Source organism: Miniopterus natalensis, chromosome 2 (genome assembly GCF_054644295.1).
Source record: "Miniopterus natalensis isolate mMinNat1 chromosome 2, mMinNat1.hap1, whole genome shotgun sequence".
NCBI lineage: Eukaryota > Metazoa > Chordata > Mammalia > Chiroptera > Miniopteridae > Miniopterus > Miniopterus natalensis.
Window position 1 is genome coordinate 127,266,271 of NC_142082.1, and position 22,503 is coordinate 127,288,773.

General features: G+C 40.0%; 1 protein-coding gene across 3 annotated transcripts in view; it reads right to left on the reverse strand.

Moving 5' to 3' along the window:
* KCNMB4 (potassium calcium-activated channel subfamily M regulatory beta subunit 4) overlaps positions 1-22,503 on the reverse strand; it is a 57,041-nt gene that overhangs the window by 9,155 nt on the left and 25,383 nt on the right. Inside the window, exons 2-4 of one of the 3 annotated variants that reach the window (XM_087814539.1) lie at positions 19,748-19,875; positions 14,088-14,189; positions 11,544-11,898 (exon numbers count right to left, since the gene is read on the reverse strand). In XM_087814539.1, coding sequence (XP_087670665.1) covers positions 11,559-11,898; positions 14,088-14,189; positions 19,748-19,875 — 570 coding nt within the window. In that variant the 3' untranslated portion in view covers positions 11,544-11,558. Of the gene's footprint in view, positions 1-11,543; positions 11,899-14,087; positions 14,190-19,747; positions 19,876-22,503 lie in introns of those variants that run through there. The other 2 variants (XM_087814540.1, XM_016199176.2) reach the window with 2 other exon arrangements.

The window sequence follows — 22,503 nt, forward strand, 5'->3', positions numbered from 1 at the left end:
CTTTTCCTTTTCTCATCAGAGTGGAAAAAACATTGCCTTTTGAAATGTTTGTCTAATTATTGGTGTTTTCTTAGTACAGTGAGGCCCCCAGATACAGACTCAGAGGTGTAACGGAGCTGTGGGCCTCAGAAAGGGCACAGGCTTTGGATTTTCATAAGAGGGAGGGTGGGAGTTCTGACTCTCCACTTTCTTTGTGCAGGTCACTTATCTCACCAAGCCTCAGATTCCTCATTTGTAAAACAGAAATAAAACCCTGATTATTAAGATCAAATGAGAATATTAATGTAGAAAGTGTTTCTCTAGAAAACCATATACAGCATAGACGGCCTCGAATCTAGTCCATATCTAAGTTTCCCAACCTTGGAGAAATAAATTTGTCAATCCACAGAACATAAAACATAGGACCAGAATCCTTTAAAATTCAAGGCATTTTCAAAGCTCAGAATTGAAGAAAAGCTAAGTAAAAGCCAATTATACTTAGAGCTATCTACAAATTACTACCTGTATGTTTTCTACGGCTGCTGTAACAAATTCAGCAGCTTAAAGAAAAACAAATGTATTCTCTTATCGTTCTGGAAGTCAGAAGTCTGAAATCTGACTCACTGGGCTGAAATCAAGTGTGGGCAGGGCTGTGTTCCTCCTGGAGGCCCTCAGGGGGGATCTGTTTCCTCGCCTTTTAGCTCCGAGAGGTTGCCTGGATCCCTTTGTTCATGGCCCCGGGCATCCCTGCAATTTTTTGCTTTCATCATCACATTCCCTATCTTTCCTCTGATCTCCTATCTCTCTCTTATAAAGACCCTGTGATTGCATTTAGGGCCGACCCAGAAAATCCACTTGTAAACCCTCCACCTCAGAATCCTTTACTTAATCATAACTACAAAGTCTCTTTTAACCACATACAGTATCATCAGGTTAACAAGGTAAGTAGCCCAGTCGGCGTGGCTCAGCGGTTGAGCATCGACTTAGGATCCAGGGGATCAGGGTTCAATTCCTGGTCAGGGCACATGCCCGGGTTGCGGGCTCGATCCCCAGTGGGGGGCGTGCAGGAGGCAGCTGATCAATGATTCTCTCATCATTGATGTTTCTCTCTCTCCGTCTCCCTTCCTCTCTCTGAAATGATCAACAAAGACATATAAACAGAAAACAGGGTAATTAAACATAAATCCAAGGGGATTGAGATGTGGACATCTTTGGGGGCTATTATTTAGATAACCACACTACCATAAACTATCCTATATTATAATCCATTCCTTACTAGCATAAGTTTTCACAAATTTTCTATGCCTTTCCCCAATGAGTCAGAATTAAATCATCAACAGATGCTTAAAAAAAAAAAATTTAGAGAATAAACTCTTTCCTATTATTCCCAACCTGGGTTATAAAAGGTATTTACTTTTTTCATTTTTGACAAAGGCATTTACATACAAAAACACACCTGTCCAAAAATACTATAAAACAATTCCCTTTCCTTCATCTACACCATCTTCCAACATTGTGCCTTTGCCTCATTGGAGCCCCACTACCCGCTGCTCCTAACCACAACACTAAGGGAACTTCTCAAATTTTAATACAATCCTCCACTCTAATCCTCCCTAAGGAATTGCCTCCTTGTTTTCTATAGAATTTCCTTTTTGTCTTAGCAATCCATCTTTGCTATTTCCTTTTCAACTGTATTCGTCGAGTGTGTCCAAAGATTCTTCATTCTTTTTTACTCAGATCTTTCATGAGGCAGTACGTCACTAATTTCGCCATATTAATTTTATGGAGATGTGCACAATCCTATGCACGTCATGAACTTTTTCTCCATCAACTATCCTTCCAATCTTTTTAAAAAATTATTCTAAATTTAAAAATTGAGGTAGAATTTCCACACAGGGAAATTCAGAGATAGTAAGTGTGTAGTTTGATCAGATCTTGGTGTTATTTTAATACTGTTGATTTCTGATCCTATTACTTCTATTTCATAAAAAAAAGCTTTACAATTTCTATCCAACCCATTCTACTATTTAACAACCTGCATCTTTCTATACATTCATTTTTCTCATAAAAATCAATACTGTACAATTAAATCAGATTTTAGTCATAAATGGGGTCATTTAAGGGTGAGCCACTGTGCTCCCAAGAGAAGTCTCTCAGAACCCATATTTCATCAATGGAAAGTAATGCTTATTCCTGGAGAAACAGCCTCAGAAAATGGAAATGTCGACTTACAGCGTTAATGCTTGAAATACCCTTCCGTTCTCCAAATCCTTATTTAGAGGAATTAATTCTTACACATCAAAAGGTGCTTGTGATCCAGTGTGTCTGAGAAGATAGTGCTACAACAGGAACTCCCCAAAAGCCAAGGGCTGGAAGGGACTAAAGTAAACAGCACTAATTAAACAAAGACATCCCAGTTTCCTCACTGATTAACACAAAAACAGGACCCCTTATTTACTTTGTGAAACAAAATACCAAAGTGGAAAAAGTTCTCTTATGGAAAAGGCTGCAAATGCTGAAAGGACAGTCACTGAGCAAAACGATCATGTGCCTTTTTCTCAAAATCTTCAACAACAGAGTAGAGGTTCCCTCAGAAGTTAAATAAGATGATACCCAAAGGCTTAGATCTGAGCCAGTGTCTTCTAGGCCCATTCAATGCCGTGATTCTGAGATCCTAGTGCCAAGCCCGCTCCGTTGTTTCCGGTGAAGGAAGCCATAGGTGCACCCAGGACAGGAGCTGCACACACTGAAAAAGACTCTTCTGAAGTGTCACTTTAACAACCACATTTTGTATCGTTTCCCTGAGCTGAATCATGCTCCCAGCCTTCCCTCCAGGCAAAGGGGACACAGAAGCCAGCGGGAGATAGAATCACAGATCACACACTTGTGAAGTGGGCGTGAGAAACCGTTTTCACGGGGAAAATGACAAACATATTGATGCACCCAAAATATGCATGTAAGCAGGGATTCCATTGGGCGTTTGTAAGGCTGGCAAGAGCTTCAGAATTTGGTTCTCAAGGAAATGAGGCGGGTAAGGAATCCCCCCAAATGTCAGTGTATCTTCTTACCATCTGAACATTACTGGGAATATTGTGTGCAGATGAAAAGCAGCATTTAAAAGGAGGTCGAGTAACATTTTCCCCACGATTTTTGACATAACATCCAGATGGCAGAGGTTCTTTAACTAGCAAAACAGAAGTGGGAGCAGAGCAATGAGGGTTCGCTCACCAACCCACGGCTCAAACGCAAATGACCCCACTAAGAACGGTGGTCTCGGCAGGTCTGCCCGATTCCACAAAGCCTGCATTTTTTCCAGTGGTTCCCACGCCAAAAAGAGCATCACACTGTGCTAAGCTCAAAGTGAGAGCTCAGCAAAAGTTAGTGGAATAAGAAGGGAATGAAATCCAGTGCCACAGAGTTTCAGTGATGCAAATGCTGTTAGGGGTGGGGGTGAGCAGGAGCTCAGACTGCATATGAATTCCCTCAAAGTCTACATGTTTGTTTGAAATCATAAAATCATAGATGTATCTGCATAAACAGTCATGTGGATTAGCTGGTGTTTTTACAGATTGTGCCAACTATTTTCAGATAATTTCCAAGAGATAGTGATCATGTTTACTATTCTTTTTTGTCATTACAAAATTTATTTTCTTAACTTCCTGCTTAGTTATTTTACAACCTATCTCTAACCTGGCAACCAACCTTTGTACATGTAACTATTGTCTCTCACAGATCCTGTTCTTCAGCTCACCTGCTCCACCCCTGCCTCGGTGCTTTCCCCTCCTTGAGATGCCTTCCAACACTGCTTCTCCTATAGAGGTCGCTGTTTCAGATCTAGCAAGCTAGGCAATGCGGCCGGCACCCAGTGCCGCCCAGCAGGCGAATAGACATTCTATTTTTCTAAACCTCTGAAAAAGATCCTGAAACTCATTCCACAGTAATTCATTCCACAACTTACTCTCAGGAAATCACCATTCATGTCTGATTAGGTTAAGGCCAACTCCTTATAATTAGATCCTCAAGGAAGAAAAATCAGCCAGTCGACACATTTTAGTATTTTCTAAACCTCTCATGTCAGTATGGCTCCATTCTTTTGGAAACTCTGAAGAAAGGATCTAAAGAATGCACCCCGAGTGGAGGGAAAGAGAGTTGCATATCTTTTTTATTATGAAAGCTTGAAACAGAGATACCTATTATAATACTGTCATTCTAGAAGTTTCTCACTTGTTAAAAACTCACTTCATTAAAATGTATTATGCACCAAACAATTATTTTGTTAATTAAATAATTAGCCAAGTATATACACTCTGCTGCTGCACTTAGAGGAAAGAAATAGGCCAGCATTTCTGTCCAGGCTAGCAATGAATCATTCATCCTAACCCCTAAATTATATTGAATAATAGCTTTACATTCCAGTTTTGTTAGAGTCCATTGAGTAGTTGGTAAAAATGCACCAAACAGATACTGAAATACTTCTGCACAATAAAATCAGCTAAATTAATTGTGAAGCTCTTTTCCTACTGATAAATTGCTTATAAATATATGTTTGGAGAACAAAAGTTTTCAAGAAAAATATTCATAACAATGAAAGTGATGAATCATGTACAATAATAGAACTTTTAAAACTTGAGCCATTAAAAAGCCCCCTAACAGTCAATCTTGAAGTTTCCTTTGGATGTGCCAGTAACTTAACTTTTACCCAGGTAGCATATGACATTCAAAATTCAAGAAAATACATGTAAATAGTTATCAGATTGTTGGACTAAGCATGATACAGAATTTGAAAATCACTAATCATCACAGGCATGGGTATTAATGTCCCACATAGGGGCCACTCCTGCAGTGATAATGGCATGGACCAAAACTTCTATGACCCAAGATGGACATGTACTGTAATCAGGAAATAAACTCCCATTATTATGAGCTACTGAGATTTTCAGGTTGTTTCACAGCAAAAATTAACCTAAGCTGACCAGAATGTACAGGTATAGGCTGGGGATGCTACAATTTCACTAAATGGTCAAAATTAGTCCTTTCTTAATCTAAAGCACAGAAAACGGTTTATAGATGAACATTTGAGGATTTTAAAAGACTTTCTCGGTACTCAGTTCTCTTCATTCAGCCATTCAACAATATCTGTAGAACACCTACAGTGTGGTAGGCACTGGAATGGTACTGGTGTGTTGGTTCTCACTAGCCAGCTGTCAGCTTGAAGACACAACACTGTATTCCTATCTATATTCCCATACCTAGCACAATGCCAGGCACATGTTCTAGGCATTCTGGAAATGTCTGTTGTTTGTTGAAATACATTTTAAAACGTAGTGAACATCTGTACCAAGTGCATAGGTAATAAAAGAAAAGGAATATTTAAGTGTACCTAGGAAAACCAAAAGGAATTTTCTTTTGAGCATATATGAAAGAACAGGAGTTTAAAGTTCAAGTTTCTTGGGGAAAATACTGCACATACAAAGGCACAGTGTTTTGGTTTGGCATTCCAGATTATTTTGCCACCAATGGTACACTTAGAGAATATTCTAGTAGCAATCACATTGATCAGATTTAGTAGAGTTCCTTATGTTATCTTATCCCAATATAGGCTGGAATCTTGGCTGATGCCAGTGGCAATAAAGCAGAGTATTTAAGAACATGGACTCTGGAGGCTGAACACATGAGTTGGAATCCTGTTTCTGCTTCTTTCCAGCTGTATGATTTGAGCAAGTTGCTTAACCTCTCTGTGCTTTGTTCCCTCATGTATAAAATGAACATTAGGACAATAATTCTTTGTAGGGGTGTTGTACAGATTCAATGAAATTCAACTCAAAGTATGAAGTACATAAACAGTTTCTGGAATAGAGTAAGAACTATATGAAGGTGTTGGTTAATACTAGGTAAGGCCAGAGAAATATCACCAGTGAAATAAGCCTCTGTCTATGACCCAGTCCTTTTCAGCATTTTTATCAATAACTTGGATAAGGGAATTGAAGTCCTTTTGATTTATAATTAGGATAACATTTTATGATGGAAGAAATAACAAAGATGATGCATGCTAGAATCAAGATTCAAAATAATCATAAGAGAATGGAACAATCATTTACTATATAAGGATAAATGTTACATTTCTGCATTTAAATCAAGAATACCATTCACACAAATTTAGGAATGGAGAGGAACATGCTTTAAGGGTAGCATGTATAAAGCAGATGTGGAGGGAATAAATTTACTCATTATAAGCTCTGTATGAATCAACAGCTTGTTGCGACTGTCAAAAGAGTTAATGCTCATAGTCAACACCATACTCAATGGGAAAAAACTAAGAGCATTCTCCTTAAGACAGTGAACCACTCTTATTCAACATAGTACTGGAAGTCCTAGCCACAGCAATCAGACAAAAAGAAGAAATAAAAGGCATCCAAATTGGAAAGGAAGAAGTAGAATTGTCATTATTTGCAGATGACACGATACTGTATATAAAGAACCCTAAAGATTCTACCAAAAAACTATTAGAACTGATCAAAGAATTCAGTAAAGTAGCAAGATAAAAAATAAATGTCCAGAAATCAATTGTTTCAAAAAACAACAAAACCCTAGAAATAAATTTAACCAAGGATGTAAAAGACCTGTACGTGAAAAAATATAAGACACTGAAGAAAGAAAATGAAGAAGATACAAATAAGTGGAAGCATATACCATGTTCATGGATAGAAAGAATTAACATCATTAAAATATCCATGCTACTCAAAGCAATCTACAGATTTAATGCAATTCCTATGAAGATACCAATGGCATATTTCACAAAACTAAAACGAATGTTCTGAAAGTTTATATGGAATCACATAAGATCCCGAATAGCAACTGCTACCTTGAGAAAGAAGAACAAAGTTGAAGGAATCATGCTACCTAATACCAAACTATACTACAAGGCCATAGTAATCAAAACAGCATGGTACTGGCATAAAAACATATAGATCAATGGAACAGAATAGAGAACCCAGAAATAAACCCATGCCTTTATAGTCTATTAATATTTGACAATGGAGGCAAAACCACAATGGGTTAAAGATAGTCTGTTCAATAAACGGTGCTGGGAAAATTGGACAGATACATGCAAAAAAACAAAAAAACGAGACCATCTTCTTACATCATACACAAGAATAAACTCAAAGTGAATTAAAGATTTAAATGTTCAACTCAAAACCATCAAAATCCTAGAAGAGCCATGGCCAGTGTGATGCAGTGGTTAGAGTGCCAGCCTGTGTACCAAAAGGTCGCAAGTTCGATTCCTGGTCAAGGGCACATACCTGAGTTGCAGCACTCCACGCCACTGGTTGGGGCTCATGTGGGAGGCAGCCAGTAGATACGTCTCTCACACATTGATGTTTCTCTCTCTCTCTCTCTCTCCCTCCGTCCCTCCCTTCCCCTCTCTCTGAAAAAACAATGGGAAAAAAGTTGAAAAAAAACAAAAACAAAAAAATCCTAGAAGAAAACAGAAACAGTAAAATCTTGGATATTTTCCGCAGCAATAATTTTTCTAATATATCTCCTCGGGCAAGGGAAACAAAAGAAAAAATAAACAAATGAGACTACATCAAACTAAAAAGGTTTCACACAGCAAAGGAAACAATAAACAAAATGAAAAGACAACCCACTAAATGGGAGAACAGATTCGCCAATGATATATCTGATAAGGGGTTAATATCTAAAACTTATAAGGAACATAAAATTCAACACCAAAAAAATCTGATCCAATTAAAAAATGAGCAAAGGACCTGAATAGACACTTCTCCAAAGAGGACATACAGATGGCCAACAGACATATGAAAAGATGCTCAATGTCACTAAACATCGGAGAAATACAAATTAAAACCACAATGAGGTATCACCTCATACCTGTTGGAATGGCTCCATCAACAAATCAACAAATGACATGTTGGCGAGGGTGTGGAGAAAGGGGAACCCTTGTGCACTGTTGGTGGGAATGCAGACTGGTGCAGCCACTGTGCAAAGCAGTATGGAGTTACATCAAAATATTTAAAGTGGAACTGCCTTATGACCCAGTGATTCCATTTCTAGGAATTTATCTGATGAAACCTGAAACATGAATTCGAAAAAATATATGCACCCCTATGTTCATTGCAGCATTTGGAAGCAGCCCAAGTGCCCATCAGTAGAGGAGTGGATAAAACAACTAGTACATTTACACAATGGAATACTACTCAGCCATAAAAAAGAAGAAAATTTTACCCTTGTGACATCACAGATGGACCTGGAGAACATTACACTAAGTGACATAAGCCAGTCAGAGAAAGACAAGTACCATATGATTTCACTCACTTGTGGAATCTAATGAACAAACTGAACTAACACGCAAAAACAGAGACAGACTCACAGATAGAGAGCAGGCTGACAGCTCAGGGTGGGGTTGGGGGAGGCAGCGGGCGTGGGGGATTGAGCAACAAAGGAAAAAAGAAGAAAAGAACTCACGGACACAGACAGTGGTGTGGTGATTGTGGGGGACGGGTGGGTAGAGGTGGAAGAGGGTGTGGGAGGGTAAATGGTGATGGAGGGGAAAAGGCGAATGCTATGTCAGGCCCCATTAACTGAGTTTTAGTCTCTAGATTCAACACTGGTGGCAAAAAGATTCTTCCCTCCCCTGCCCAGGCCAGCTCAAGACACAGTAAGAAGAGCATCACGAACTGTGAGAATAAGTCTATTCCCAACAGTGACAGTGTGGACTCAGGACACCTATGGTCTCAGGGTCAAGGACTTGGGTTCAGATCCTTACCCTCCTCCTCCCTGGCCATATTTTCTGTTCTGTAGAACTTGGATAACATGGTCTACCTTCTCATTGAGATCAGAGCATTAACCAAGATGAATTCTTTGTGTGTGTGGTAAAATATATATAATATTGAATTTGCCGTTTTAGCCATTTTAAGTATACAATTCAGTGGTGTTAATTATAGTCACAATGTTGTGCCACCATCACCATCACTACTTCCAAAACTGTAATCACCCCAAATAGAAACTCTGTAACCATTAAGCAGTACCTCCCATTTCTCTCCCCCTAGTCCCAGTCCCTGTTCATATCTAATTGACTTACGAATGTGCTCGTTTTAGCTATTTCCCAAGGTGAATTATTGACAACTAAAAATGTTTGGAAATGGAATGGGCTTCTTCAGGGGGAGGTGGTGCCCACTGTCACAGGAGTTGTTAAAGAATGGAATAAAAACAGTTTTCATTGCGGAGGGGATTTACTTTGGGTTGGAGTAAGTGACTGGAAGATGTCTCCCAGATTTGAGAGTCTGTGAGAATAGTAACTCCACAATCCACTCTCCATGCAGTAGAGGCTAGTCCTGGCCCCATTTTATCCAAGATGAAACTGAGGTGAGAGCTGTTGAGTAAGTAGCCCAAGGTCATACACTGAGTCACAAAGAGAGCTATGGATAGAACAGAAATCTCCTGATGCTCGGCCCTGCCCTGCATTCCATCATCTGACAGTGCTGCACTCTGCGACCTACTTGTCCTCCAGCTCTTAGAGCTTTCCTCCCAAATTCCCTCGGGGCTTTGTTTGATGGTGGCATATACTATCTTGAATGACATCAAATTATTAACTTTATTTTCAAAAAATAAAAGCTATTAGAAGACTAATTTGCAAGCATAAAAACGCCTTTTAGTAACCACCAGAAAACAGATCCTCAAATTTAGATCATTTAGAACATTTGCAGAATGTATGGACATTAGGCTTCAGAAGAACACTGGAACGGATTCCATACATACTCCATAACATAATGGAGAAGCCACAACAATTGCTGCTTTTTTTAAAGTACAGAGTTTAAGACCAAAGAAAGCCTTCCACTCTGATGTAATCTCTCTAAATACGGAACCAGACACTAATGTATATGGAAAAGATTCAATTTGAGTAAGATGCTAGATACACTGTTTTGTTTTTTTAAGATTCAAGATATATTATTAGACTCAATGTCTAAAGAGAAAGCCAGCATACATGTTCCTTTAAAAAATAACTATAGAACCAGTCTCTTCTTTAAGGAGAGATTATAAGAAATATTTTTCAGAGTAAAAAGAAAACAAAAGTAAACTATTCTATTAAATATTAAATTTTTCTAGGATAGAAGCATGGAACAGACTAAGGGATCTCAGAGGGAAAGTGGGGGTGAGGAGTGGGTGGGGAGAGATTAATCAAAGAACTTATATGCTTAAATGCATAACCTATGGACACAGACACTGGTCTGGGGAAGGCCTGGGGGTGGGGTGGATGCGGGGTGGAGGGAATCAATGAGGGGAAAAAAGGGGACATCTGTAATACTTTCAACAATATAGATAAATTTAAATAAATAAATATTAAATTTTTACCAAATATCAAATCTACTATCTAGCAATTCATTTAAAAGTCAATAAAATTTCCCTATGGAATTTATTCAATATATCAGCTCTCATTTTTATATGCACATTTTCCCCATTTGTATCCTAAGAGGTCTGCCAGTAAAGACAAAGACTTTTTTTAGTAATTTGGTCTATAAAAACTGAAAGGAAAACTTAGAAGCCAATGGAACAATTAAATTCAACATATAAATCTATTAAAATAAATCTGTTTTTAGAGCTTCATAGGTAAAAAGTGAATGCAAAGACATGCAAAAACCGCTTCCAATGGACCAATCAGTTTTTCGTTGTATTGGTTATAAATGTGTCCAGAGGCGCGTCAGTGCCGTTGCCTCCCACAAGGAGAAACAGACGCAGGCCGCCGGCCGGGCAGCTACTCAGCCGGGGTGCTGGGAAGCTGGCCCCCGCCTTCCCGCTCTGTTCTTCTAAACCTGTGGATGTCCAGCTCACGCGAACCACCTCAAAGCTGCCCGATGGCTTTGCGTTGCGGGCATCAAGCCACATCCATCCACGTTTCTACCAGGACAAAGGTAGTGGAAACTGCAGGTGGCGGGACTTACATCAGGAAGGCAAACGCTTTCCCAGAAGCCACACCCCTGTCGCCCCCGTTCACGCTGCCTCGGGTACAGTCACCCGCAAGAGAACGCCAGACTGCCCAGGTCCATCTTCTTACCTGGCCCCCACCGCGCCGTATGTGAACCTCCAGGTCTGTGGATCCCACCTCCTTACAGTCTCATGTCCATACCCTCCTTTCCTTCTTTCACTAATTCTGCCTTTGCCCGGGCTCTTTTCTTCGCCTGTCTAGACTGGTGCAATAATCTCCAAATTGCTCACCCTCCCTCCAGTTTTGGCTTGTATCCAGTCTGTCCATCAGCCTGGTGTTTCTGAAACACAAGTGTGACCGCCACTCCTCACTGCGCATAGAATAAAGTCTAAAACCCTTAGCATGGCATAGAAGCGCACATTGTCTGATTCAACCCCTTCAGCTTCGTCAGCCTTTCCTTCAAATGCACTTTCCAAGCATATGAAGCTTCTCACTTTCTTCCAGTTGTCCATAGTGTTTCTAATCTTAATGCCTTTATACTATTATTTTCCTGGAAATCCCTTTCCTTGTCCACTTTTTCTGGAAGATTCCTAACTCATTCTTTGAAATTCAATTCAAACTTTTTTCCCTGGAAAGGCTACGCTCTCTTCACTTCCTTTTTAAAAATATACATCTTTATTGATTTCAGAGAGAGGAAGGGAGAGGGAGAGAGAGTCATTGATCGGCTGCCTCCTGCACACCCGACTGGGGATCGAGTCCACAAACCAGGCGTGTGACCTGACCTGGAATCGAACCTCGATCTCCTGGATCCTAGGTTAGTGCTCAATCCCTGAGGCACGCTGGCTGGGCTCTCTCCACGTCTTATCTCCATCCAAGTAGGTACAGGCACTGAACTGCGCATGTGTGTGTGTATCATTACGGCACTTAGTATGCTGCATCCCAAGTACTTATTTACATAAGTACTTGGCAGTGAGTTCCTTAAAGACAGAGACAAAGTCTTATTATCTTTGGCCACTACTGTCTAGTACGTAGCAGGCGATTAATAAATGCTCATTGAATAAATGAAAGAGGAAATCACTGAAATGGTTATAATTTTATGGATGAAATCTAGGACACTGAAAAAGGTAACGCCATGATAGAAGAGTGATGAGTTATTTTGTGGCAGGAAGAGCTTTGTAGCCTCTAAAATAATACTGTTTATTTCAAAAAGAGGAGGTGGATAATTACATAAGTGAATTTTCCAAATAACTGAAGTTGAACATTTTAAATTGAATGAAAACTAATAAAAATGTTAAAATATTTTTGGTAAAATCTTTCTAAAAATGCATTACACACTTCCTTGCCTTTTAAGGAGAGTGTGTTGAATCAAATTTGACCTTTTTTGATGACTCATTCCGAAATTCAGTTATTGTTGAGGTAGGAGGACTGTCTGCTCTGCTATTAAATGGCTGCAGACTGGAAACCATTTAGCCTTTTGCTAATGTTTTTTTCTTCCACCGTAAGGATTTCATCTAGTATCTTAAGCTGTTGTAATTCCACAAGCCTTCAGAATCAGAGAATCACAAAACTTTAAAACTGGAGCATTTAAAGGAATCTTAGAGATCATTAAATCTATCAGTCTTATCAAATTTTATAGATTAAAAAAACCTAAGCCCTAATTGAGTGAGTAGTCCTTTCCTAATTGATTGCTTTTAATCTTCCATTTCAACAGCTTTCAAATTGTGTTCTGCACTCCGTTCAATTTTAGCTCAGGCCATTATGGTCATCTTTCTCCAAAATGATAAGAGTAAAAAAATATACTACAGGACAAACATAATTTGAATGACCTTAAAAATTAGGACATATCTGCTCAGTATCAGAAGTATAATATATTTATTTATTAACAGAATCTCTTCTGTTTAGTTACCTGTGTGTGTCCTAATGCTTTACTCATTAATAAAATCCCTATTATTTATTAATTCAATACCTCGATCATCCTCCAATCAGTGAATAATCAGGCTATTCACTGATTAGTTATTTCTGCCCTAATTGTTAGAAAAGTAGAGGGCAAGGGAAGAAACACACATCCATTTACCAAGTACTCACTGTTGCACAGATATGATCCTTACCCCCAAAATCTTAAAATAGGTAACATTACCTTCTTTTTATAGATGAAACTAAGATCAAGAAGTTGCACAATTTACCCAAGGTCATACAGTTAATCAGTGGTACAGGAGAAATGTAAACCCAAATACCTGACGCCACATGGTTAAGGAGAAAGGTACATAGTCAACTAACTCTGTAACAGTGGTGAAAGCAACCTTCGCAGTGCGGGAGCACAGGAGAGAAAGTGATTAATTACACGTGAAAAGGTGAGAGAAGGTCACCCAGGGACATCTGAGGCAAATCTTATTAACAATAATAAAAGTAATAACAGTTTCATTAGAATCACTATAGGTTAGGCACACGCCATCTCACTGACAATCTCACAAGAACCTTATTGTTTTTTCCTCCTACAAAGAGAGAAGTGAGGCACAGTTAGGTTAAAGTATCATACCCAAGACCACACACACTAGAAAGTGGCTGGTTCCAGGGCTCCTCCCTTCTATAACCACTGTGGTATGCTGATTCCTAGAAGCCAACGAAGACAGCGAAGGTGTCTCCAGCGGAGGGAAGAGCAGAGGGGCAGGAGCAAAGGCATCAATGCACATGAGAAACAGAGAGAAATCTGAGGTGACTGGAACTGCCAGAGGAAATATTTAAACATTTAAATCAGACATCGCCACCCCTCTAATTAAAACCCATCAAAGGCTGCTTACTGCATTTAAGGGGCATCTAAAGCCTGCATACTCTCTCTCCAGGAGCAGCACGCACCACTGGCCTCTCGCTCACAGCTGCCCTGCCACGCTGGCCTTTCAGTTTCTAAAACCCAGCAAGCTCCGAACTTTTGCACATGGTGTTGCCTTGTTCTGAAATATTCTTCCCTTCGCGTTTTATCTAGCTAATCTTGAGCATCCTCTGGTCTCCACCTAATTTTACTTTACTCAGACAGGCCTCTGAAATTCCCCACCTTATTATAACATCTCATAGTAGGACCCTCAGCTTTTCCTTTGTAGCATTTACTCTACTGGGCAATTATCTGTCTAGAGGTGTGATAATAAACTATAAGCTCCAGGGAGGTAGAGACCTTGTCTGGGGTTTTTCCCCTGCTGTTTTTGTTTGTTTGTTTGTTTCCCCACGATGAAAGCGCAGAAGTTGACGTTGGAATCCTAAGGGCATGCTCTTTATCCTATGGACAATAAGAAGGCAGAAAAATTTAATCAAAATTGTGTCAAGATCAAATAGAGGTTTAAATAAAACAAAACAAAATCTAGGATAGTGGGAGTGATAGACGAGAGGATGACCAAGGGTGGAGACCAGCTGAAGGTCATGTCAACAACCTGGATGAGAGACAGTGAGGGCCTGAACCCAGGGGACTTCAAGACTTCACAGGGGGTGTGCTGGTTTGTTCACTGGGCGGGTGTGTATGTGCAAGTGTGTGAGCCTGCTCTGTGTGCTCTGTGAACTACTATCCACTCAGAAAGATAAAGCAATTGCAAAGTAAATCTGTATAGAAAAACACCAGTTCTCTATTAGAGGAAAAGTTCTAAAAACAAAGGCCGATCGCTCCTCTTGGCTCTTAGATCCATCCAGAAGGAAGTGAGGAGTCAGTAACCATTTCCCTGGAACATCAGCTAGTCAAGGGGAAGCGACTTAAGGCAAAGACAAGGAGGAGAGCTGCGTGAGCAGACAGACGGCGGAGGCGTCTTCCAGCGCTGCAAGGTAGATTTCAAAACATGCTCGGGAAGGAGACATAATTCGGGTTTTGCTGAGAAAAGAAGCCTGGGAAAAGATAAGAGACAAAAACGGTGTGAGGAGGGTAAGTGTGACGTCACCTATGTGAAAACGTGTGAAATGGAAATCCGCACATCGGAAGGAGATTGTGAGCCCAAGATCGAAGGAGGCAAAGAGCTGAAAGGTTAAGTGAGAAGGCCACAGGTGGGAGCAGGCGGAGCCAGGCTCCACGAGCCCTCGGTGTCCTTCCCGGGTGGGGAGCAGGGGTGGCCGCATGGGGACTGGCCTCCGTCCCACGCAGGCAGGGCTGTGGGTGGCTGCTCTGGCCCCTGCGGGTTCCACTCCTGAGAAGAGTTCTCCTAAATGAGGCTTAAACGGTGGAAAGCTAAGACTCCAGTCATCTCTGTCTTCAACTCTAAAAATAACATCCTTTTCTTGAAAATGGAAACTTCTTGATAACTATTCTCCGTAATTTCCTGCATGTGAGTGAAATCTAAAGGTTACTTTAAATATAAAGTTCATCTTATCAAGAGCATCTGGGAGGCTCTACAGTGAGTCTGTCTTTACTGCTTATTTAGCAGCAGTAAAAAGTATATGAAGAGCTGCCATTTTCCCACCTCCAACCAGCACCCTGGTTTCCTCTTGCATATGTCATGGTAAAAGAGCCAAACTCCCATCTTCTGTTTTCCCAGAGTCACTTAAAATCAAGTCTCAGGTGCTGCGGGGTTGTGACAGACACCCCCACGTCTATCTCTACCCGACAGCTGGGGGTGAGACAGTGAGATGACGGGTAGGGAAAGAGCATCCACTCTGAGGGAGGTAGACGGGCTTAACTCCACTGTTGCTGAAGTCAACAGAACTGGCAGAGAATGAAGGGTTAGCTCTTTTCAGACGCTTCTCACTATTGCGGAGGAACAGTCCTTGCTTGGGGACTGAGGATACTCAGACTTCACGCCCGCACAGGAGGAACCCTGTTTGGGGGAGGCAGCCTTTGGAGAACTGGGTGCCTGACTGCCGAGTGAGGGGAAGTTTATTAAGACCAAGACCGGTAATCAGGCCAGCCCATGGGGGGGCGCCCTGCTTGCTTCCAATGGCAAGCTCAAGTTCACCACATTCTGAAACCGGCGTCTGGTCAGGGGCTGGAAGCTTAAAGGATCACCCAATTCAGACAGTTGGGGGTTCAATATCTAACTCTCCTCCGGCCTGCTGGGGCCTACTCTCTCCATTACCAGGCTCTGACCTCACAGAAAAAAATATCCCTTCTTCTTAACCTCTTAGTCTCATCCTGCCTCATTTTCTTCAGGGTGAGTTCCATTTTTGCCTTGGTTACTGCCTGTGTTCCATGTCCTGCTCTTTCTAAGCAGTTTTAGTCTCCTTCTCTGTATCCATTCCTCCTCCCCGCACGCTTTCCGGTCATGGAAACCTTCTCGGAAGGGTCCTGTGCACTTACTATGCCTTCACATTCTCACCTGCGGAGAATATAAGATGGTTTCTAACCTGTATCCTAGGGATGCTTTCACAACGGTCACTATGAGACTGCCAATGTCAAAACCAATTACTTCTCAACAGTCCTTCTGGATTACCCCTTTCTCCTTAAAACCTGAAAAATTTTTCCGAGATACTATGGTATTCTTTTTTGACTTTCCTCTCACCATCTGACATTTTTCTCCATCTCCCTCTCCCTAGATTGTCCTATTTCTCTTCTCTATGTGTTCCCAGTATGCATTCTTTCTCTGTGCTTCAACTATAGCTTGTGCACCGATTCCCAGATCTGTATAACACTGGTCCTGCCCTCTTGCTCCTGAACTAAAAATCTGTATTTCTAACTCTTTCAAGCATCTTCTGGATATCTTATGAGTCCCTCAAGTTCAGCAAAGTCAGAGCGGGACTGTCTTTTTCTCACACTCAGTCAAATCTGACACCTTTTTCTCATCGCTTACATTGTCCTTCAGTTGTGTTGACTGTAACTCTAAAATGCCTTGCTGTCACACACCCTGTTAGATCCTTCCACTTCCACTGTTCTGGATCAGGACCAGCAGATGGCTAAGAGAAGGAGATTTGGGTTCAGACTAACTGGATTCCACTTAATAGCTGTGTGCATGGGGCAAGTTATTTAACTTATTTAGGACTCAAGTTTCCTCATCTGTAAATGGGGCTAGTACCTAGAACTACTATAAGAAATTTGGTGATCTAAACAAAATGTATTCACAATGGTTGGCATATCATAGCCACTCAAAAAATTTCCCCCCACTCAGTACTTTCCTCACTTCTCCCATCACTGAGCTCCCTCCTTTCACTATCTTTGCCTCCAACACACATTAAGCACTCATACCAGTTACTTTCTAAATCAGAGATCTAGTCATGTTGGTCTCTGGTTTACAGAAAATACGCCTTTTTACAAATTTTCATAGCCCATATGCAAAGACCATCTCTTTAGTATAGCATTTATGGCCCTTTAGAAATCTAACCCCAAGCTACTTTTCCACCTTACAAGTTCACCGCTCATTATATAACCTATGTACCTAATGTGCCATACATTGTCAAGCTTTGGTTTATTAGATATTTCTATGAACATATTAATATATCTCAAATGTTAGGTATATATGTATTTAATATAGATATATCTCATATAATACATATGAGATAATTAATAGATTATATTAATTTATTATAGCTTATATATTAGAATATACAAGTCTTAAAATCTCATGTAATAGATATATATGAGATATATAGTAATAAATATTATATAATATTATAATGCATATCTCACAAAACAGAATCCCTGGAGTCAATTTTTAAAAATAGTAATGCCTAGGTTCACTCAGCAGGGATTCTAATTTTATTGCTCTGTGGTGCACTTTATTTTTAAAGCTCCTCTGGTATAATTACATAAAACGAGGGTTGCAATCTTCTGGGATAGAGCTGTATGCAGAACGTGGAAGACACACCTTATAGCTTATACTTTTTTGGTTGTTCCACAAAGTCCATCCCCTTTCTTCTTCCTTTGCAAATCTACTCAAGTGTGTACCCTTTCTCCACGCAATTTAGGACACATTGCCCCATCCCCAGTTCAGAGATAGATGCTGTTGCTCTTTCCTGTGAATGGTTTAGGTGTATAGGCAAAGGAACTCTATCATTATCAACAAAAATACCGGAGAGGACGTTGGCTTTGGGAAGTTGTGAAAATAAAAATGTCAGGAGAGATAGGCTCTTTCTGACTTTGAACACTGCTGTGTCTGGAAAGGCATGGATATAAAAGTATAAGATATTCCAGGAACTGCACATAGTTCAGAATATCTATTGCAAAGAGTATGAATATGGAGACAAGGCTGGAGAGGAGGTAGTCGGGGGCAAGACCTTAAGGAGTCTGTGTGCCATGGTAGATTAAATATGGTCACAACATCTTTGCAGCTTTTTCTAGCAAGAGACAGAGTTTATTTCAACACCCCATGAACCTGGGCTGTATCATGACTTTCTTTGACTAACAGAACATGTGAGAAGTAATGTCATGCGAGTTCCAGAGCAAAGGCCTGGCTCTCCTGAAATGCTGTCCTAAGGCTGCCATATTATAAGGAAGGTGATCTAGCCTACTGCAGAATGAGAGGCCAGGTGCAGAACTGAGGCACTTCATCTGAGCCAGCGCCCAGTGCTGGGCATGGGAGAGGAGAGGACCTTATGGACCATGCAGCTATCCCAGTCATCATCTGACTGCCCATGAGCCCAGGGGAGACCAAGAAATGAACTTCCCAGCCCACCCACAAAATCATAAGAAATAATAAATCATTGTTGTAGTAAGCTGTTAGATTTGGGGTGGTTTGTTACGCAGCAATAGGTACCTGATACATAAGCCATGCCAAGATATCTGGACTTTACTCAAAAACTATGAGGAGTAACCTGATTAGTGTCAGGTTTTAGAAAGATCATCTTGGCAGCAGCAGGCAGAATGGTTTGCAGTGGGGCAGAGTGGAGATGGAAGGACCTGTTGGGAGACGACTGCATGGGGAAGGCGGTGAGAGAAGATGGAGGAGGGTATAGGGGGGATAAATGGTGATAGAAGGAGACTTGACCTGGGGTGGTGAACACACAGTACAGTGTACAGATGATGTGTTGTGGGATTGTGCACTTGAAACCTGTGTAATTTTGTTAACCAGTGTTACACCAATAAATTCAATAAAACTGAAAACAAAGAAGACTATTGCACTAATAGAGCTGAAGAAATAATGCAGATCTAAACTAAGACAGTGGCACAGGGAAGGCAGAGAACAAACGTCACAGAGGTACAGTCAACATGACTGAAAAGAAAAGTGAATTAAGAATCACTCAAAGGTTTTTCGACTCGGTGAACAAGTGGATGACAGTGCCATTCTCTAAGAGAGGGGCCACTAGAGGAAAAGAAAGTTTGACCTAACTGTAGAACATCCAAGTAGAGATGTACAGGGAGGTGTTGTAAATACTTAATAATGTCTGGTGAATAAATTCCCATGATTAATCTGAGTGGGTACTGAAGTGTTCTAGTCCAAGGAACCATTATGATATGGTATAACCTGAGTTCTAAGTCAAATAAAGTTTTAATGGTATGATCTCATTTTATTGATACTTTGTCCGAATAGACAGGAAAAGGAAAGACGATATTTGTTGCAGTCCAAGATGCTGACAAACCTGCACCTTAAAGTTGTTCACCTTACATGCATTAATCTGTAATTCTCAGGGAACACTGATAGGATACTGTGATCTCACCTAAGGCACTTTCCTCGTGTACCCAAAGGGTAAGCTCTAAGATACAAATCCGCCCTCCCCCATCTTTCTTTGCCTGAAGATTCTTGACATGCCTTGCATCCTGTACAGTAAGAAGGGGCTTCCCTAACTACATGCTGAAAAGAACTGAGACAATCTCCATGTTGTATATTTTTCAAGTGAGCACAATCCATGATTTATTCATGTAATACTACATAATGTAAAACTACAAAGGCTACAAACAATTCTAATAGGTATATGTAAATATTGGCTTACCTTTGAAATTGGTTAAAATAGCAAGTAAATGGCTGGGAACCAATCTCATCTTTCCAGTACTGCTGCCAATTCATGACACTTTCCAAATTCTTCTGATTTTCTCTCTTACAAGGTGGGATATAGGAGCACTAAACAGAACAGAACAACAAAAAGTAGATCAATTATTCCACAGAATCCTGAAATATAGTCCATTTTTATAAGGAGATGGCATTATGCAAAGAGTAAATCTATTTCTGATCTAGTTAATTTTTAATACAACCTAATTTAAATAGCTAAGCTAGAGTAAGTCCTCACTTCATGTCATTGATAGGTTCTTGGAACTGCAACCAAACGACATATAACAAAACCAATTTTATCATATGTCAACTGATATAAACAAGAGTTAAGTTCCTAGAACATCTCATCAATGTTTTCGTGAAATGACATTGAATGAAATGATGTTATTCGAGGACTTGCTGCATATTACAAATTCCCAATTGGGCACAATTATAGAAATATCCCAATAACAAAAATACAGCAAAAAATAACTTTTAGTCCTTACAGTATAAGGATATATTATAAACAACTGGTTACAATTTAATAGCAAACTAAAAGCATACTCTCGTTTTGAAAGCCTGCCAATTGACAAAGGGAAGGGAAAAAGAAGTTAATTTTATCTCCAGTTTCTTTCTATGGATGTTAATATTTTCATTGTCCCTCTTTAACCAACAAATCAAGCATGCACTCTCCTCAGATACTGCTCTCAACAGCTGAAACTCCGGTTTTCTTTCCTGACATTCTCTTGGACAACAGAATCAGCAGAAAAGTTCCTGTCTGGTACACAGCGCATTCTGCTAACCAATGCCTTTTCCCAGCCATGCCTCTGACAAAGTAGTTCTCTCTGACCCTGTATTACTCTAAGCAATATATATTCAGCAGAACTGGAAAATCATTCTTCACATTAGATGTTAAAATTAGCCCTGAGAATTCTCATCCATTTTCTCCAATTCAGCCCCTTATGAGGACGATGATCACAATGAGGACAACGCCCGCTGACAGTTACCGAGTGTTTACAAAATGCCAGACATGGTAATAAACATGGTAATGCTTGAACTTGCATACTTCTTACAACAGCCCTACAATGATCTCCATTTTACAGATGAGGAAATTGAGATTCTGGTGGTTTTACCACATTCTACTCTCAGATGTCTTACCAAAGTATATATTATGGAGCAGGAAAAAAATCTATTTGCTTTATAGTATAATTCGAGTCATATTATTTTAGAGCATATGATGTATCAATCCCTTCCCATTATTTTCTGGTAAAATACAGACTTTTTTGGCACAATGTACAAAGCTCATCGCGATCTGAGCCCTGCCTGTCTTTGGCCCCACTTAAGCCTGGGCTGCAGCGTGTAGAAGCAGCACTTACTCCCAGCATCTGCCACATGCTGTCACAGCTACCTGTCCGGCACATGCTGCTCTTTCTCTTCTTCATGCTTTTTTCCTTAGTCCCCACCTTTCAAGATGCAGCTCTGGTGTTACCTGTTTGGGGGCCTTCTCTTTCTTACTCCCAGTTGAGCCCCTCATTTGTGCAGCCATAGGTGTCGCACCTGCCCCATCACAGCTAGAACCACACAGCGTCATCCTTGCCTGTGTTAGGTCAGCCTCCCCAGTTCGCTGGCAAGTTGGGGCAGGGCTATTATTTTTTTTCTTTTCTGTATCTTCACATTTAGAACTATGCCTGGTAATAGTAATGTTTCAAAAATGTTGGTAGACTTAATTAATGATAATACACTTAATGACCCAGCAATCCCATTTCTGGGTATCCGAACAAAATGGAAATACTAATTGAAAAAATATAAGCACCCCTATGTTCATTGCAGCATTATTTACAATAGCGAAGATATGGAATCAACTTAGGTATCCATTGGTAAGTAAATAAAGATGTAATACACACACACACACACACGTGTGTGTGTGTGTGTGTGTGTGTATATATGTATATATATATATATATATATGCAAAATGGAATAGTATGCAGCTATAAAAAATAAAATATCGCCATTTGCAACAACATGGATGGATCTAGAGGCTAGTATGCTAAGTGAAATAAATAAGGCAGAGAAAGAGAAATACTGTATGGTCTCACTTAATGTGGAATGTACAAAACCAAAACAAATGAACAAACAAAACAAAAACAAACTCATAGAAATAGAGACCAAAGGAATGGTTACCAGAAGGAAAGGGATGGGGAGATGGGTAAAAAAAGGTGAAGGGAAATATAGTCAATAATGTGGTATGTTTGCATGGTGATGAGTGATTACTAGAATTAGTGGGGTGATCACAATGTAAGGTATAAAAACATTTAATCACTATATTGTAAACCTGAAACTATTATACCTCATATATTGTATGCCAACTATACTTAAATCATAACACACTTAGATCCATTTTATTCAAGATAATAAACCTATTTTCACAGTGATTAAACATTAAAAACAATATAAATACATTTAAATTTTAGTAAATTTGGTTATTTTCTCTTATATATAATAAATTCGCATGTTATTTATACAAATAGTATTATTTTAATGATTGAGTCACTGCATATTTGTCTTCTGCATATACAGTTCCACTTCTATTAACAAGAGTAACATCAAGCCAAAATTTTCTGTGAATTAGGAACCCTGAGTTCTTCCAAAGCAGCAGTTGGGCTTAGAAGCAATGGAGACCATTAGATAGGGCTCTAGTCCTATTACTAGTTAGGTGTTTG